Source organism: Delphinapterus leucas, chromosome 1 (genome assembly GCF_059928025.1).
Source record: "Delphinapterus leucas isolate spDelLeu-1000000601 "Yukka" chromosome 1, BTC_Dleu_Yukka2, whole genome shotgun sequence".
NCBI lineage: Eukaryota > Metazoa > Chordata > Mammalia > Artiodactyla > Monodontidae > Delphinapterus > Delphinapterus leucas.
Genome location: NC_143129.1, coordinates 136,125,060 through 136,145,199, shown reverse-complemented (window position 1 = coordinate 136,145,199; position 20,140 = coordinate 136,125,060). Strand labels below are relative to the sequence as shown.

The 20,140-nt window shown below is 41.4% G+C and overlaps 1 protein-coding gene across 2 annotated transcripts in view; it reads left to right on the top strand.

Annotated features, from left to right (window-relative positions):
• PGM1 (phosphoglucomutase 1) overlaps positions 1 to 20,140 on the top strand; it is a 57,274-nt gene that overhangs the window by 12,535 nt on the left and 24,599 nt on the right. The window contains exons 1-4 of one of the 2 annotated variants that reach the window (XM_022581234.2): positions 11,163 to 11,477; positions 16,487 to 16,649; positions 16,994 to 17,140; positions 18,816 to 18,941. In XM_022581234.2, coding sequence (XP_022436942.2) covers positions 11,178 to 11,477; positions 16,487 to 16,649; positions 16,994 to 17,140; positions 18,816 to 18,941 — 736 coding nt within the window. In that variant the 5' untranslated portion in view covers positions 11,163 to 11,177. Of the gene's footprint in view, positions 1 to 11,162; positions 11,478 to 16,486; positions 16,650 to 16,993; positions 17,141 to 18,815; positions 18,942 to 20,140 lie in introns of those variants that run through there. The other variant, XM_022581233.3, reaches the window with a different exon arrangement.

The following is a 20,140-nucleotide window of genomic DNA, read 5'->3' as shown; positions in this document are numbered from 1 at the left end:
AATTATCAAGAGTAAGGATGCAAACCTAGATTTCCACTATGCTGAATTCCTTAAGGTAGACGTTTTTAATAGAGTTATCTAGAGCTGTAGTCTAGGGGGTTCCCGAATCTTTTATGTTGTGGGGCAACTTTTGATTTTCCTGAAGCCTTGTTCTCACTTAAATCTTAAAACCCAGTGAGAGTGTCCTGCCTCTGCCCACTTGGGCTACTGTTTATCCCAGGAATTCCCATAAATGGTGTAGAGTGGGAAAATGACCACATCTCTTTAGATCGCTGTTTTAAAAGCTATTGCATATTGTGTATTTGCCACATAATACAATAAGAGGCAACACGGCATGATGGTTAAGAGGGTGGGTTCTGGAGCCAGATTCCCTGGGTTCAAAACCCATCTCCACAATTTCCCAGCTATTTGACCTTGGGTAGATGACATAACCAGTGTTCTTATTCCTAAGATAGGGGCTGAGAATAATAGTATTGATCTCATAGGGTTGTTGTAAAGATTAAGTGAGTTAATGCTTGTAAAGCTCTTGGAACACTGCCCAGCACATCGTGACCTACTGCAATTATCTCCTACTGTACAACAGCCTTTAAAGCAGTGTCGTTGTCCCTGTTTTACAAATAAGAAAAATGAGACCAGAAAGGCCATACACAGCCAGAAGCTGGCAAAGGCAGGATTCGGACCCAGGCCTGTCTGAAGTCCTCTGGTTAGAGCAGTGACTGTAGATTCCTCTGGTTAGAGCAGGGACTGTAGATTCCTCTGGTTAGAGCAGGGACTGTAGATTCCCCTTCCTCCACCTTTTCCCTGGCCCATCGTAAGTGTTTAATCTATCCCACAGGCCGACCCAAAGCATTGATTCTCTCCTGCCTGGGCCCACGTGCTTTAGAGATCAGGGGTTGTGTTAGAAGGATGGGATCAGTGCTCCTCAGTATCTCTATTTTGGTAGTTTATATAACATTTACTGAGCGGCTACTCTACAGGCCGGCATTGTGATAAGCACTTTACATGCCTTTCCTCATTTGCTGTCAGAACCTTTAAAGGAAGTTTTACTATCCCCATTTTACAGAAACTCAGACTCACAAAGACCCCATAGAAAAAGATGTTCCCTCTCTGTGGCCACCTTCATTCAGTTTCTTTACAGCTGGACATACTAGTTTGGCCAGACCGTGCAATTGGAAAAATCCTTAGTGAGGAGACAGAATAATGTAACGTCTCTTCTTCTTAAAAGTCAAGAAATCTGCCACATTTTAATTATTTGACAGAGGGCCAGTCACTGTCTGCCACAGAATTCCAAGGGACTTGATTCTCATTGTATTCCAGGTGAATGGTACCCTCGAGAGTTGTGTAATGCTGCTCCAGGCAGGTAGCCCACCCATTCTGAGGCTGTAGGAAATCTTGCTTGTGTTTCCATTTTGTAACACAAGAGGGAAGCATACAGCTATGAATGATTTGAAATAAAGCAGTTCTATATAGATAGCCCTCTTTTTACCAAAGGATTTTAATACATAGTTCCTGGTAATAGCCAGAATATGGGAAAATATTCTGCTAACTCCAAATGAATGTTCTTCACGGATTTAAACAAAAAAACTTTTAAGGATGCTCCAAAAAGGAAATAAGATAAAAATACATATAAAAATTTTATATGAACCATATTCATTGTTTTTTTAGGTCAGGATGATTGAATATTGGTGATTTCTTATTAAACAGGAGTCTTCTTGACATGTGCATTTTGTATGAAAGTAATTCCTAAGCCTTGAGCATCTTCAAGTTGGAGAGACTGTTTTTAGATTTAACCACACAAGTTAAGAATGGTATTTGTGGAGTGGGGAATGCCTTCCAAAAATTTTCTCTCTCCTCTGAACACTCAGAGCACCCTTGCAAGCTCCCAGATTTTACTCCTTTTAAAATGATTTATTGACTTATTAATCTCTCCTTTTAGATCAGGAGTTTGATAACTTGAGTCTGTCATCTTCCCGTGGTGCATGGTGCCTGATGATCTGAATGGAAAAAGTCAGTTTACATAGTAACTGTTGGACATATGGGTGTAAGCAGAGGGCCAACAGACTGGCAGATGCTAAAGGATGTACACGATCCTAGGCAGCGGTTTTGTTTGTTTTTAACTTCAAAATGTGCTTCAGGAGTATTTTTTGAACCTGGGATTCTGTACAACTCTAAACAAACCATTTGGTCCTTGTAATTCTTCTGGCCTTGTACCTTTATAGTTTAATGTAGTTTCTCCTTTTCTTTAAAGGACACTTCCTAACTCTATTAAAACATATGTACTCATAGATAGCTATTAAACGCAGCTACATATTTTCAGATTGGTTCAGGGTAGTCATAAAAGCTAACTCTTATGTAGTACTCACAGGGCACTAGAACCAGCCAGTGCTAAGCTCTTTATACTTACTAACTCATTGTACCTTTATACAACAAACCTGTGCAATAGGTACTACATCTTTCTTTTTTTAACTCTCTTTAAGAGATGCATTTTTTTAAAAATTGAGGTATAATCAACATATAACATTGTGTTAGTTTCAGGTGTACAAGCTAATGATTCTAGATTGCAATACTATGAAATGATCGCCACAGTAAGTCTAAGGAGGTGCTATTATCAGTCCCCGTTTCAAAGATGAGAAAATGGGGGCGCTGAGAGGTTAAATACTTTGCCCAAGGTCTCCTTGCTGTTGGCTGAGGTTGCTCAAAGTGTGAAGGCAGGAGGTTTCTTTTCTTCCTCTTCTTGCCTGGATGGGACAGCAGGTGGAGCCTGCCTCAGAGCTGGCAAATGGGAGCCATGCACTACAGAGCCCTGCTCAACACACTGAAGCGTGCAGGTGTGGCAAGTAATAGAAACCCAGTCTGACACACTGAGCCTCTAAGAGGACTGTATCATAAGGCCAGAGGGCCTCCTGAAAGCCAAGGGCAGGGTGGGCACTTGGGCCTCACAAGAGCCTGAGGCAAGAGGAGCCCAGGCAGCTAGCCTCTGTCTCTCCTCTCTGTTTATCTCAGCACATCTGCTTCATTTTCCTCTCTCTGCTGACTCCATTGTCAGTGTAAGTTGGTACGGGGTGTGTGTGTGTGTGTGTGTGTGTGTGTGTGAGAGAGAGAGAGATCTTAGCTATATACTCAAACTCCTATGAATATTTCAAGTTTATAAATCAAATGTTTATTTACTTTTTACAGCCTTTGTCTAACAAGCAAAACTTTGAAAATATTCCCATTGTTCTCATATAATCTAATAATGATAATAGCAGATACTTGTGTAGGGTACCTTATGCCAGCAATGGTTTTAGAATTTTCTGTATATTACTTCATTCAGTCATGACTGCAACAATAAGTGAGATAGGGGGACTGTTGTTCTCCCCATTTTTACAGATGGGGCAATGGAAGCCCAAAGAGGCTAAGTAACTTGTCTGAGGTCACACAGCCAGTGACTGGCAGAACTGGGTTCCAACTCTTGTCAGTCTGGCCTTAGAATCCATTCCCTGAAATATTGCAGTAAACTCTCTGCATCTGATGATTTAAACATACAAGTATGGTACATTCAAAGTTGTCTTGAATGATCCAATAATGTTTATAACTTTTATAAAATTCTCTTACTTGAAATCATAAGTCAAAATAAGTTACTCACCTATATCTTATAAATTGGAATCACAGGGCCGATCTATTAGATAAACCAATATCCCAGAGTCTCTTAATATACTTAAATATAGATTTTCTCCCAAGCTTATTGCAAAAATATTAATACTATGATTTATTATCTCTCTACTACGAGTTTGATTTACTTCATGTCTACACTTAATTCTAAATCTTTTTATGTTAAGAAGTGCCCAATCCCCGACTTTAAATTATATCACAAAACTACAGTAATCAAGACAGTATGGTACTGGTACAAAAGCAGAAATATAGATCAATGGTACAGGATAGAATACCCAGAGATAAACCCACACACATATGGTCACCTAATTTATGACAAGGGAGGCAAGAACATACAGTGGAGAAAGGACAGCCTCTTCAGTAAGTGGTGCTGGGAAAACTGGACAGCTACATGTAAAAGAATGAAATTAGAATGGTACCTAACAACATACACAAAAATAAGCTCCAAATGGATTAAAAACCTAAATGTAAGACCAGACACTATAAAACTCTTAGAGGAAAACATAGGAAAAACACTCTGACATAAACTACAGCAGTACCTTTTTTGACCCACCTCCTAGACAAAGGGAAATAAAAACAAAAATAAACAAATGGGACCTAATGAAACGTAAAAGCTTTTGCACAGCAAAGGAAACCATAAACAAGAGAAAAAGACAACCGTCAGAATGGGAGAAAATATTTGCAAATGAAACAACAGACCAAGGATTAATCTCCAAAATATACAAACAGCTCATGGAGCTCAATATCAAAAAAACAAACAATCCAATTAAAAAATGGGCAGAAGACCTAAATAGACATTTCACCAAGGAAGACATACAGGTGGCCAAGAGGCACATGAAAATATGCTCACCATCACTAATTATTAGAGAAATGCAAATCAAAGCTACAATGAGGTATCACCTCTTGCCAGTCAGAATGGCTATTATCAAAAAATCTAGAAACAAAAAATGCTGGAAAGGGTGTGGTGAAAAGGGAACCCTCCTGCACTGTTGGTGGGAATGTAAATAGATACAACCACTATGGAAAACAGTATGGAGGTTCCTTAAAAAACTAAAAATAGAACTACCATATGACCCAGCAATCCCACTACTGGGCATATACCCTGAGAAAACCATAATTCAAAAAGAGACATGTACCACAACGTTCATTGAAGCTCTATTTACAATAGCCAGGACATGGAACCAACCTAAATGTCCATCGACAGATGAATGGATAAAGATGTGGCACATATATACAATGGAATATTACTCAGCCATAAAAAGAAACAAAATTGAGTTATTTGTAGTGAGGTGGATGGACCTAGAGTCTGTCATACAGCGTGAAGTAAGTCAGAAAGAGAAAAACAAATGCCATATGCTAACACATATATGGAATCTAAAAAAAAAATTGGTACCGATGAACCTAGTTGCAGGGCAGGAATAAAGATGTAGACATAGAGAATGGACTTGAGGACCCGGGGTGGGAGGGGGAGGCTGGGGTGAAGTGAGAGTAGCATCGACATACGTACACTACCCATGTAAAATAGTTAGCTAGTGGGAAGCAGCAGCATAGCACAGGGAGATCTGCTTGATGCTTTGCCATGACCTAGAGGGGTGGGATAGGGAGTGTGGGAGGGAGGCTCAAGAGGCAGGGGATATGGGGACATATGTATGCATATGGCTGATTCACCTTGGTGTACAACAGAAACTAACACAGTATTGTGAAACAATTATACTCCAATAAAGATCTGTTTTTTTAAAAAAATTCTTTTATCCCAAGCAATTAGGAGTTACCTTTCCAATGGGATTGGGGGTGACACTGACCGGAAATCTGGCTATGGAAGCACCCCAGTCCAGAATGCCAGTGCCACCAGGGGAGTCTCAAGTGGCTTGTGTTCAAAGACCACAATCCCCAACTCTCATGTCTCATGAGTCTGCAACCCTTACCCACTTGAGAAGATTCATCTAACCTATATTCTGCCTGGATCTACTCTGAATTCTTTTCCGGTTCTTCCTATACATCAGGCCCCCAGCTCTTAGGGATGCCTGAGTGATCCAGAGTTGGATCCTGCATAATATTGTCTCATATTCTCATGTATCATCTGGCTGCCAGTTACAATTCTATAGATATTCTCATGACATGACATCCCTGCCCCACAGCGCCTGAGTTTACCTGTATTCCCAGTTCAAGAACTAACTGAATCTGACTGGCACACTTTTGAGTCCTAATTCTAGATTCCTAGGAGAAAAAATATGAGTGATCCAGCTTTGGTCAGGTGTCTGCCGTTGGTGATCATGGCCTGCCATCAGGGTCCTGCAGTAGAAACTTGGCCCTAGGTATCCACTGTTGTGGGGTGGGATAGGGGACAGTTCTCAGAGAAGAGAGAGAGTGAACTGAAGGGGTGAGAGGAAAGAGCTTGTTCAGGTAGTGTCTTCATATTGGAGGAAAATAACTTAAAAGGGCCCAAACTGGCCAAGACTCAAAGTTGAAGTCCTTTGTAAGAGGAGCAGCTCTTGACAAGATCACAGAGACCAGGATCCTCAGAGCCACCTCAGCTGCAGAGGCAATCCTTTTTTGCAAGCCTTGATTCATCTTTTTCCAGTCTCTCCTCCAAGCTATTTGATGCACCACTGGCAGCCATTCAACTTTCCAAAAAATAGCAGTTTGTATTCCTCCGGCTTAAAAATTTCCATAGCTTTTGGTGTCTGCAGAATAAACTTTATTGTGATTCATGAGACTCTATAATCTTGCCCCAACTACTTTTCAGCCTTACCCCATCACTACAACCTCTTGCGAGCCATGGCTCTGTCCATGCACCTCCGGGACAGCACCGAGGCCACCAGGCTGTGATGGCTCCTCCGAAATGAACTTCTTAAGAACAAAGGCCCGTTCGCCTTTTTTTCCTGTCCCTATCACCCCTCAGAATGTGAAAAAAATTCATATCTTTACATCATTTTCTAGTTCACAAAGGCTTTCACAGACATTCGGGGAAGTCATCGTCCCCCAAACCTTGTGAGGCAGGTATCATTATCCCATTTTAGAGATGAGGACATTAAGGATGGAAGGGTGAGGGGCTGACATTTACTGATAATCTGCTGTATGACAGACACAGGTACTAAGTGTTTTCACACCTGTTGCCTGATTCAGTTCTCAGAACAACCTTGACAGCTATCCCCATCTTACAGGCTCAAGTAAGTTAACTTGCTCGAGATTATACCTCCTCATACATTTTAGAGTGCAAGATATGAGCCCTGGGGCTTCCCTGGTGGCGCAGTGGTTGAGAGTCCGCCTGCCGATGCAGGGGGCACGGGTTCGTGCCCCGGTCCGGGAGGATCCCACATGCCGCGGAGCGGCTGGGCCTGCGTGTCCGGAGCCTGTGCTCCGCCACGGGAGAGGCCACAGCAGTGACAGGCCCACGTACCGCAAAAAAAAAAAAAAAAAGATATGAGCCCTGGTTGTGTCTGGCTCCTGAACCTGTGGTTTTTGCATTATCCTGCAGTGCCTCTCCTGGGGCTGGCATTCACTACATGCCTACTTACTGTTGGCTGGAGAAATGAATGATTTTTCCCAGCTTTTGTTTCCTGTCACTGGGGTCAAACCCCCCAAGCACTCAGGCAGGCACCTGCAGCTGTCACAAGCGCAGGGCTTTGGGCTGGGGGTCTAATGAGCCCTGCTGCTTTTAGCCCAGTTAGTAGCTTTCTTTCTAGTGCTTGTGCTGAGAGAAAGGGTTACCAGTTCTATCCACTGTGCCCACACCTGTGGCATTTTCTAAAGAATAATTCTTGGTGTGAAGAGGCGAACCTTTTCAGGCCCTGGGTCCAGCCCTCCCACGGGCCCTGGGGCACAGCAGTTAGTAACCCAGTAAATATTTGTCAATGGCAAAAAACAAAGAAAGGTAGAATGAATAAAGGATTGGCAAGTCTTCAGTTTCTGCTGTGTTCTACTAGGAAGGCATCATTGCTGATCAGAGTGGGAGATGGAGTCTTTGCGAGGCTGGGAGCGAAGGGCTTCATAACTCTGCCATTGTGAAATTGATTGGACCCAAGACCAGTATGAAAGTTCCTTGTCTGAAGGGAATAATCCTTAAATCCCCTGCATGGTTTAAATGTAATTTGTGTCATTGTGAAGGAGTAATGGCAAGGCAGGCGAATTCATTAGGCCAAATTGGGTTCGCTATGCTCGACAGTAACGTTTCCGAAGATGAAGTTCAACCTTTGCTGGAGAGCTCAGACAAATGAGTTTCTTAATAGCTGGCCCACTTAGTCTGAGCGTCTTTGGAAGCTTAATGTTTTTAATGCTTCTTCTTTTTTACCACACTTCATAGTCCATCTAACATTGCTGCTTCTGGTAATATTTTTATGTGGGGTTGAATTCTATAGTGTCCATAAAATTATGACCCAGGCCCATCTTTAGAACAGAAGCTTTTCTAGGGCAAGGATTATATCGTTTTGGTTTAGTTTTGCATGTTGACAAACACCATGCTGACACGTGTAGTTGGTGAAAACATTGCTCTTCATTTTGGGGTACAGAACTCTCTCCTTCGGAGCCTTAGATTTGAGGTGCACTTAAATTGCTGGATATTCATTGGCATGTGCAGGGGCCATGAGAGATGGGGTCTTTTCCAGTCCATGCCTCGCCGTAAAGCTGGCTCACATACAGTGAAGTAAAAAAGTGTATGTGCCCACACGGACATTCCCATCCAGGAAGGGGGCGCTGGGTTCACCTAGTCACCTGATTCCCCAGGTTTCACAGGTAGGACTTCCCGATGCTCAAACACTGCTGTCTATTTCCATTTGTGTTCAATAATGTGTTAAATATGAAGATGTTCCACTGGGGAGCTATATTTAAAAACCTTGGAAGTGAGAGGCCATCAAATAATGAACCCCAAAGTGGCATATCAGCTATTTGGAGAGTTAGGAGTAGAAGACCACCAGCATTATTGTTTGCAATGATTCTTCTAAACTACTTTAGAATATATATTTTTTAACCTTGAAGAATCAGAATACTTACGTTTGGAATACTTTCTGTATCAGTCAGTTTTTAGGTGGTTAGAAACTGGTACTAGGCCTAGGAACAGGCTTAATCCTGGAGAAGTGTAGCTCTTACAACAGTTTCAATGTAAAAAATATTTTTAGAAACAAATTTTAGTTCATATGAAAACACACTGCTAAGCTGAGGTGTTCTAGTATATGATGTGGCCACTGTCTTTAAAAAAAAAAAAAAAAGCAAGCATTTACCATCCTTTGAAATAACACCTGTTGGATCTTATGCTGCAAACAAACCCATTTTGATGATTGTGGGGTTTTTTGTGTTGAACATCTATCAATTTTGAATTTTCATAGTTATGCCTTGATTCTTCATCATTTCTCATTTTACGGAATTGATTTGCATTGACCATAAACTGTAAATAAAATAAGTGAATGTGTGGGAAAAGCCCCCAACAAAACTTTACTCTTCTAGTTCTGGCTTCAGAAAGAGCTTCGAGAGAAAGCGATCGATCACCAGCAGAGAACATGCTGGAATGTGTGGGCAGAGAAGTTTTAGTGGGGATATTGGAGCCCCTTTGCAACGAAGTGTCCCTGAATCTGTGCTGGGCTTTTAAGACCTTGTTAAGGACACTACCAATTACATGGTTGGTTGCTCTGTTATTCCCAATGAAAAGACTGTTGAGTTGATATTTCATGAATGCGGATCTTTTATTAAATATGTCAAGACACATAGACTGGCATAATTTGCGAACCTATCTAAAACCAGAGAAAACTGGCCATGGAACTTAAAAAATATGAATTAAAAAAATGCATTTGTAGTAAGTTGAAAAACATTGGTGGGTAAACTACTGTTCATAAAGGAAGCTTACTTCATAAGAATTTTGGTTTTAAACTTGAAATAAGAGGGAAAAATAAGCTATAAAAAGCAATTGTCTTTTGGCTGACTGGTTTTCAGCTTAATAGACGTGTCCTGAGAATTGTTATAATGTTATGTCTCGAGGTCCTCTTTTCAGGTGGGCCAGCGCTGTTTGCCATTTGAAGGAGACTAGGCTTCTTTGGTAGTGGCCTGCTTTCTGCTCATGAGCCCATTAGCTCTTCTGGTCCAGCATGTGTAGCCCCTGGAGCACAGAGACATTCTTGCCTCACAGAGGGCAGTCTGCTGCTCTCAGGGCCTGTCTGCTTTTGGAACTGGCTTGACAAATTATTAGAAAAATATTCAGATTTTGTTTCTCAAGAGATTACTACTTTTCCCTTGAAAACCTGACTTTTATGTGCACATCAAACTCCCCAGACATGTGGCGTAACTAGTCTTGATTTACTTTTTAAGCCTTGTTAACAAGTTCACCAAAACCTTGACAATGGAGCTTCATAATTGACAGCTTTTGCTGAGCCAGATAAAGAACACAACATGTATGTACCGAAATAGATTATTAATAAAATCTCAGGGATCAAATGGGATGAGGTAGAATGTTTTTAGACATCTTAGGTTCTTCAAATGCAAAGGACTTAAACTGCTTCACTAAAAATGTTTTCTTAAAAGTCAAATCTACTTAAAACTGAGAATATGAATATACAAATTTTAATCTTATGTTCATATTATTTTTCCAAATAATAACTTGATCAAGCCTCATGCATTCAGAAAAACTTACTTCCCTCTCCCCCTACCACACACACACTATTCTGCTTATGTTTTCAAGGATTTGGTGCATCTTCATCCCTACTTTTCTATAAGTTCAAGGGAACGACCAAGCTGTTGGTCATTCAGGGCATATTTGTGAATCTCTATTCTTCTAGAACTGAATACTTTTTTGTTAAATCTCTGGTGGCCAGTGAATAAATCTGTTCTGTTAGATGCTTTTTTCCCTTCTAACTGGGATTGCATGTGGGAAGTAAAAAAAAAAATCACTTGAGTATCAAATACTTAAGTATCAAAATGACAGTGATGAAAGGAAACCAGAGGTAACTGAGATCTTTCACTTCCATTTTAAGATTGACCTTTAACTTGTGAGATGGCCTGGAACAACTTTAGCTGCAGATGGCCTTCTCAGTGATGACTGCCCAGAGAGGCTCAGTTTTAAGGGGTGTCAGTAGCAGAGAGCCTGGTGGGAGCCACACCAGGTGTCTTGTTAATGATCCTGCCTCTTAGGACTGCACTTGCTCCGTCTTTGTCTGGCTCTGAGAGTGGAGTCTGGAGGCCACCTGGTGTTTGTAACTGAAGTCTGCTGCATGCAACACCCTCTGGACCCATCTCCACCCTAACAGGGAAACGAGGCAAAAATAATTGAAGGGTATTTGGCTTGGTTATGTGGGCAGACTGTCCTCATCAAAACAACTTTGAAGATCTGTGGATGTGGGTGGGGGTTTGGTCCGTAACTTTTTCACATGGGGTGACGACAACAGGAATTAACTCTGCTTCGTCATTGAGAGTGATCTTCCAGGCAAGACCTCTATTTTAGTTACTCGGCCAACACTGTTGCAGCTTCAGTTTGGACAGACTATTTGGGGGACCCTTGGCTGCTTTCTGGGCACCCTCGCTGAGCCAACTGGTGGAAGTGAAAAATGAGTGATCCTGATGAATGGATTTCTGGGAAATACAGAAAAATGGAAGAAGGTCCTCTCCCTCTGTTGACTTTTGCTACAGCTCCCTACTACGACCAGAAACCAGGAACTAGTGGATTACGGAAGAAAACCTATTATTTCGAGGCAAAGCCATGCTATCTGGAGAATTTCATCCAGAGTGTATTCTTTTCCATAGACCTAAAAGATCGCCAGGGATCCTCACTGGTGGTTGGTGGAGATGGGCGGTATTTTAATAAATCAGCAATAGAGACAATAGTGCAGATGGCAGCTGCCAATGGGGTTGGTATACGATAAGTATTGCTATGCTTCTGGCTCTCCACATAACCTCTTAATTTTGCAGAAATATACACAAGTACAAAGATTTGTATATTGTAAACACCTCAATGCTACTAGCATCCAATTAAGTTTCATTGTGACTTCAGAGATTGTATATTGTGATGTTACCCCTGAAATTATATTAGTCACATTGGGATATGGGAATGTAAGCTTAATTTCTTATGTTGTGCTCTGTGCCTGTTGCTTGAAAAAGTACCTGTTGCTTTTAGACATTCAAAGCGTACCCCAGCCTTTAGCTGTCTTATCTACATTCAACTAGTTTTGAGGGACACTCTGTCCTGTGTATGAGGCTCTAATGAGCAGCAGAGAGAAGAAGATTTTGTTTTCTTTCAATGGCTTCCTTGTTGAAGTTCAGTCACTTGTCAAACAGGAAAACAAAAGCCAGGGCACGCTGTTATTTGTGGATCCCAGTAGTTGTGCAGAAATGCTAGGAGGGAATTGGAAAATGTTAGGTGTGAGCTTTCCAAGAGGACCTGTTACAGGGGAACCCACTTATAATGACCTTGAACACAAAGAAGCCCTGTGTGTGGTGAATTTGTGCAGCAGGGTAGAGATAATAACTCCTGTAAGACTATAATATATGGAGGCTCTGCTAAAGCTCTGCATCGTGAAAAACTGTGTTGCCTGAATTAACCAAATCAGAAGGAATCTTGCACCAGGAAGCATTGATCTTGATAATCTAACTATTTGCACAGCCTTACTGATTTACAGGAAGGCAGGCATCAGGACATTGCTGTTTTTGCTCTGCAAATTCCTCTGTGGGACCAAAAATATATTTTTAGATTTTAGATTACAGTTAGCAATAATTTGGAGCACACAGTCCTTCAGTACTTACAAATTTTAAAAATCTGTTTTATTTCCTTTCTGGAAGCAACTCTGATTCTGAGAACATAAAAATTTAGCATTGTAGCCAAATGTGTTGGGCATTCATTTTCAGTCTGTTTTAACAACACACTAAGAAGGTGTGATTACAAAAGCCAAATTTTAAAAAAAGCATACGTTATCAAATTTAGAAGAGTTTGTAGATCCTATTGTTTATGTGAGGTTTCCTTTATACCCAGTTTCAGAATGAGAATGCCTCTCATGTAAAATTTGCTGATAAAGTACTCAAATACGAAATTATGACACATACACATTTTTAAGATAAAATGTGACATGCTGTCAATTTGAGGAGAGCTGCAAAGGGAACGAACGGTATTAAGATGCTTTTAATCTTTTGGGGGAGAACGAATGGCACATTATTTCTCCGAATATATCTAGATTGTTGAGTGGATCTGGTACACTGTCCCCTTTGCTGTGATATATTTGGCTTCATTTCATTTTTGTGCAAAGCTGAAGGATGTGGAAGACGTGGTAGGAATGTGTGGTAGGAACTCAGGCAGACGCTATAGACTTTCTCAGATTTACCATCTGAAGGTTTGCTAAATAATGCAATTAAGTGATAATACTTGACTAAATATGGTAACTGCCTATTTGTTAGAGCTGTGACAGCCCCAGCAATATTTTCAAGTCTTTCCAAGGACATTCCGCATTAAAAATAGTGTTGCATTTAAAACAGTCACACTACCCAGCTGACTTACGTAAAACGTTTAGTGGACCCATAAAGCACTTTCATCTGATAAAACCTATCAAACCCTATATAGTTTTCTAACATATCCTAAATTCTGATTATTTTAACATCCCTTTGATTGTGGGCAGAACTTTAGGGAGGCAATCTAAAGGAAAGAAAATTTATTGCCACAGATTTTGGTAGAAGTCAGTGTTCCTTCCTCAGCTTTGTCAATACCCACTCCACCTATGAGCCGATTCTAGGAGAGCTTCTCAGCCTAGTGAGCTACACGGAGACCATTTCATTTCTCCCCTTTAGTACAGTTTTATCTGGTACATTTACAGATAATGGAATACACTCTGCCTTTGTTTTTATTTGCACAGAGCTGTCTGCATTTACAGGCAATTTTAATGTACAAAATAAAACATTGGTGGGGCCCCGTTTATAGTACGGGTATGTCATTCAGTCCCCCGAGCTTTAAACCTAGAGATAATTTTGGAAATGAGAATAGAACCTGTGTGTATGACTGGCAGAGCAAAGAAAATGGAACTTGTTTTTTGTTTGTTTTTGTGTGAAACATAAAACACCAGGCCCTATTTTCAATTAAAAGGAATATTTTAAAGTTTGCTCCCTGTCATGGTTAACTATCAAATATGGGGTTGGGGGGAGAGTGAGGTATCCAGCTTGGCAGCAGGACATGAGTCTTACGGAAGGGAGTAGAGGGCCAGGAGGAAGGGCAGGAAAGGCTGCTTGGTGAAGGACTCTCAGTGCGGGATGAAGGGGTATCTCTAAGTTGGTAGACACTTGGGACCCAGGGAAGGGTTGTTTTTTTTTTTAATTTTCCTTTTTGTGGTAGAGTATACCTAACAAAATTTGCTGTTTTAACCATTTTTAAGTGTACAATTCAGTGGTATTCATTACATTCACAATGTTCTACAACCATCACCACTATCTAGTTCCAGAACCTTTTCATCATCTCATCGAAAACTCTGTACCCACTAAACAAGAAGTCCCCATTCTCTTCTCCCCGCAGCCCCTGGCAACTTTGGTTTTACTTTCTGTGAATTTGCCTGTTCTGTGTCCTTCATATAAGTGGAACCATACAATACTTGTCCTTTTGTGTCTGGCTTATTTTACTTAGTATAATGTTTTCAAGGTACATCCATATTGTAGCATGTATCAGAATTTCCTTCCTTTCTGAGGCTGAATAATATTCCATTTTATGTGTATACCACGTTTTGTTTATCCGTTCATCTTTTAATGGACATTTGGGTTGTTTCCACTTTGGGCTATTGTGTATAATGCTGCTGTGATGGGTGTACAAATATCTGTTTGAGTCCCTGCTTTCTTTTTGTGTCTATACCTAGAAGTGGAATTTCTGGATCATATGGTACAGGGAAGGTTTTTGAGTAGGGGAGGGACACAGTTAGAACTATGGTTTAGAAAGATGAACTAGGTGGGCCTGAGTAGGTCAGATAGATTCAGCCAGGGTAGGGCAAGGGAGGTACAGGTGGGAGAGAGGCAGGGGAGGTTGAGTCAGGAGCTGTTACAATGCTCCAGACATCCTTAAGGGGAGGAAGATAATAGAGTAATGTCTCCCCAATATCAGGTTGAGGATTAATATTGCTGAGGATAATTCGTGGAAAAGAGTCTGCTCTGGAAGGGAATATTTTGGCCAGCTGTACCTATTCTTGGGCTCAGGAGAAGGAACCTACCATGGACTTCCCTTGCTTCTCTTGACTTTCTCTCTTACTCTTACCTTCTGGTATAGTCCTCTCAGTCTTGGACCATTCCTGACTGCAGATTTCACCGTAAGGAATGGTAGAATTAAGGGGTGACTTGGGTGGCATAGCTTAATATTCACTTATCAGCTTCCCCTTCCACATTAAGAACATACAGAATCCAAGTAAAAGTCAGTGTGCTTGATGGGAAAACACTATTTCCAGATAACTCCACCAGCCACTCTGGCTAATTAAACTGCCATCTGTAAGCTCCTCTCATCGAAATTATGGAACTGCTCAGCCATAGGCTTTTATTTTCATCAGAACCACACCCAGAAACTGCTGGAAGGGTGAGATGTTACCATTACCACTGTATTGAGTCAGGGAGCTACCACTTCCTGAGGGAGGCAGAACGTAAGAAATATATTAGGATAACAGAAATTGTTCAGAGAGAGACACATGAGAGCCAGGATGTGCCTGCAATGAAGTGGCTGCCTCCTGAGAGGTGGTTGGTAGTGGAGAGGGTTAATTATAAGGCAGTCGAGCCGTTAGTGACCTGCAGGAAGGTGGCAAAGCTAACAGTCCCAGAAAAACAGTCCCAGAGATACCAGGGAATCCAGGTATCTCATTGGCATTTTCAACATTAGAAATGCATCTTCCACCATCAAGTCATTTCTTCAACCATGTTTATCTTGGGTGGGGCAAGAAGAAATAACAACTGGAAAACCTAAAAACATCCTCATCCCTTCCTTCTTTCAGAGGGGAGAATGGAGGAAGGGCACAAACTCCTTGTTTTTTAAATCTTTTCATGTAGCAGTCACATCTTCTCTAGTCAGAGGAACGGACAGAACTTCTTCCTTCTTTTCCAACTTGCGTCGTGTTGAAACAGATATAAATTACTCTCATTTTAGCAAAGGAGCTGTGCTGATACCTTCTGTGAGAGATATGGGAAGGTGAGTTAAGAACGCAACAGAAGTACCACCTGTAGCTCTTTCATGTAGGTGTTCTGGCTGGTTTACCCAGTAACACTCCCAGCATTCCCTGCCTTAGGCCCAGGAGGTAGCTCAGGTACACCCTAACATGGGTAGGTGTGTCCTGCTTCGAGGAACCCCCAAATCCAAGCTTGACTGGAAACATAAATTTATGAGATACATTTTGTAACATTTCTTCAGGTAAAGTATGCCCCTTTTACTTTGTCAGATATTTTAGTTGACAGAAGCCTTGTGTTTGGGTTAGAATTCCTTTAACTAGTTAAATTTATATTCTTTTTCCCAATGTGGATTGAAAGTATGATTATAGTGGATAAAAATGTGGGTTTTCTCACAAATTTTTAATGTATCCAAATTATGAACCTAGTCTGGAAAGGCTGTGTTTTGTTTTCTTGCCAAAGTCTTACAGCGTCCCTGGATCATACACTACAAAGTCCCAAAAAGCTATCTGAAGGAATGGCTTTGTTCAGCAATGCTGATTCTACTTCAGTAATAATATTACTCAACAACAGCAATAAAATACTCTACTTCGATATAATAATACTATTAACCCAAGCTGTTAGATGTTCATTAAAGGACATCTTTTCTTGTCCAGTAGAATATTTCTTTGTCCATCTGGCTGTTCTGGCATTTCTGTGCAGTAGCTCTGGATTTATTAACATTAAAGTGTGTGTTCTGGATTTCTTCTCCTAGATCGGTCGCTTGGTTATTGGACAGAATGGAATCCTCTCCACCCCTGCTGTATCCTGCATCATTAGAAAGATCAAAGCCATTGGTGGGATCATTCTGACAGCCAGCCACAACCCAGGAGGACCCAATGGAGATTTTGGAATCAAATTCAATATTTCCAATGGAGGTGAGTTTGCTGTCATTTTGAGTATAGCCAATTTTATGTTCTGTAGGACACACTGATAACCAAGGCCTTGGGAGGTCAGGGTTCCCGTTCTGATCCTTAGCAAGGGAGCTTTTTGTTTCCTTTTGGTGAAAATGAGATGCTTCTCATTTTGCTGTACCTGAGTATGAGGAGCCGTGCATGAATGATCATTAACATAATATTTCCTTTTAGAAAATTCCGACACTTTGCTGCTTGAATGGTGGCATGGCAGATGTGCTAGTAAGGAGGAGTTGATGAGCTTTGTGCCCTTTGTATTTCCATGTCAACTGTACAAAATGACCCACTGTTTGCTGTTTGATTTCCAGGTCCTGCCCCGGAAGCAATAACTGATAAAATTTTCCAAATCAGCAAGACAATCGAAGACTATGCAATTTGTCCTGACCTGCATGTAGACCTTGGGGTTCTGGGAAAGCAGCAGTTTGACCTGGAAAACAAGTTCAAACCCTTCACAGGCATGTTTACTCTTCTCCTCTGTTGCCCACTCCTAGTTCCAACTTGAGGGATTTGCCTTTCAAGGTTTTAATAACATGGGTCTTTATCTTTGGAAAGATTGTGGTCACCAAGCTTTGCATGCATTAATTAGCAGGTCTGGAAGTCTAGAGACCTGGGCTCTTTGGGCCCTGCTGGGGATCAGCCATGTGACCTTGGGTGAGTTGTTTCCAAATCTCTCGGCTTCCGTTTCCATACCTATAAAACGAACAGCCTTGAGGAGAAGACCTGTAAGATCATGTTCATAGCTATCTTTTATGGAGCTTTTATTATGTGCCAAGCTCTTCACATGCATTATCTCATTTTATTCTTACAGTAGCCCTGTGAGGGCAGCACTGTCAGTATTCACTTTTTCCAGATGAGGAAACAAAGGCTGAGAGAGCTTAAGTAACAGGCTCCAGGTCACATAGTCAGTGAGTGGTAAGCCAGGATTCAGACACAGGTGTGAATGATTCCAAAGCCTGGGCTTTGATTTCCTTTTCAGTAAAATCAACTTAGACCATTTTGGGGGCTACATTGAAACTCCCTGTGTAGCAGCTGTGGTAAACATTGTGTTGTTGAATGCCAAGTTTTGACAATAATTGATGGAATAAATGTTTATAAAATTATTCATATTAATAAACGAGGATGAGATGGGTTAGCAATGTGACTTGCATTTCAACTTTGCTCTAACATGTATTCTTTCCTCTGGGCTGCAAGTTTATGGGAGGCATTTTTTTGTTTGAACCTACCCATAAGGAGCTGACAGTTGCATCCCAACAAAGAGGAAGGGGTGCTTTGGTACATTCTGAAGACATTCTTAGGGTTTAGAAAACACCAGCAGAGAATTTCTTAAACACTTCATGTTTTGAAAATGTTCAGACCTGTGAAAATTCAACAAGAACAATACTTAGTTCTTACATTTGTTTTATTCCTTTAGCAGTGCATGTGAAAAGTGATTCATTAAAAATTATTTTCTCTGGGGCTTCCCTGGTGGCACAGTGGTTGAGAGTCCGCCTGCCGATGCAGGGGACATAGGTTTGTGCTCCGGTCTGGGAAGATCCCACATGCCGCGGAGCGGCTGGGCCCGTGAGCCATGGCCGCTGAGCCTGCGCGTCCGGAGCCTGTGCTCCGCAACGGGAGAGGCCACAGCAGTGAAAGGCCTGCATACCGCAAAAAAAAATAAATTAATTAAAAAAAATTATTTTCTCTGCTTTTTACTAATATGTCTTGATGGCAAGCGGCCTGGAAAAAGTAAAATAAAGTAGGTGTTACATTTTCTGTTATTTTTTGACACCAAAATACACTTCTCATGGAGACTGATAGGGAATCAACGTGGCAGCAGAACAGAGTTTAGCATCAGGCAAAACTCTGTCAAAATTCCCCTCTGGGCCCCATCCCAGGTGTGTGGGCAAGTCACTTAATCTTTCAGAACTTGAACTTGCTCGTCTATAAAATAGAACTGATAACATTTACCTCTCAGGAAATTTGTTAGCATTGAATAAGAGATCATGTAACGCGGCCCTGGCACATTGGAGCTGCTCCGTAAATGTCCTTTTAAAATAGCAATTGCACGTTTACAGCAATATGATCATTTCAGAGGAGAATATTTCTAAATGTGTTTAGTTCCTCCATCTTTAATGTTGCTTGTTCTCACAGTGGAAATTGTGGATTCGGTGGAAGCTTATGCTACGATGCTGAGAAGCATCTTTGATTTCAATGCACTGAAAGAACTGCTTTCTGGTCCAAACCGACTAAAGATCCGTATAGACGCCATGCACGGAGGTATGGAGCCATTTGTTTTCTGTTCCCTTCCCTCAAAGACATGAAGCAGCTCTCGACTTTGTGTATTATGATGCTTTAATAAACCTTTTCTTAAGACTCTCTCTGTTTGACGGTTTTTAAACAGTTACGTTGCAAAAATTTCAGAGTAATATTCACGCAGATAAAAATCTAATTGTATGCAGGAAAAATTCCTAATGGTAAGGTAGTGTGAAGGTCAGCGTTTCCACATTAAGCATCAGGTTTTGAGTAACAGGCAACTATTTTTGTGTACTCTCCCTCCCCCTCAGAAGATGCCTTACATTCTTCTTAAATGCCCCCATCTATTTCCGAGCTGGCCTGTGGTTTGCTAGATACGATAAACGTGCTTCTGAGCCCCACACCCCACTTGCCTGCTCCCACATAAGCCTTTACTTAGAAGATGACCAGAGCAGGCTGAGGATTAAATTCAGGAACAACAGGATGTATGTCTCTCCCTCTTCTTCCTCTGTGGGTTGTGTGGCCAGGTCAGTAGAGAGAGCAGCTGTCACCGAACCAGAACCATGAGGTTCTCTTGCATGTAGGGAATTCCTGAGCACTTGAGTTTATTTGTTTTGTAATAATTTACAATTTTAGACTCTTTGAGTCACAGGGATTTTCCCTGGTGTTGGAATCCATCTGCCTGCCTGGTTGTGGAAGACTTTCTGCCTGTGCTTGAACCCTTTCCATGATGCTGTCAGGGCCTTCTGTTACACTGCAAAACCACAGTTAGAAAACTTCTCCTGGTGGGCTGAAATCTTCTGTCTCTGGAACTTCTCCCATTGGGTCCTAACTTGCCTCTGGAGTCCCATAGAATGGGTCTCCTTCTTGATTCAGACAAAGGCTATTCTGACTTTTCAAAGCATTCAACAGACATGTATTGAGTAGCTACTACGTGTATGCTTGGGGGTAGGCAGGGGTTCAGTAGAGACTCTCTTCAAAGAGCTCTGCGATGCTTGGAGAGATGAGGTAGGTAAGAAACCAACCATTGCCAGGCCAGCAAAATGAGGGTTAGGTAGAATTTCAAGTATTCTCCTCGGGGTGTGGAAGAAGGCATAGTTTGACCAAAGGTATCAAGAAAGGTTTCCTGGAAAAAGTGGCAACCAACTCATCTTTTATGAAAGAAAGACGTAGGGTGGTGGAGAGTCAAGTGATGGTCATTCCCAGCTGAGGCAGTTGGCTGT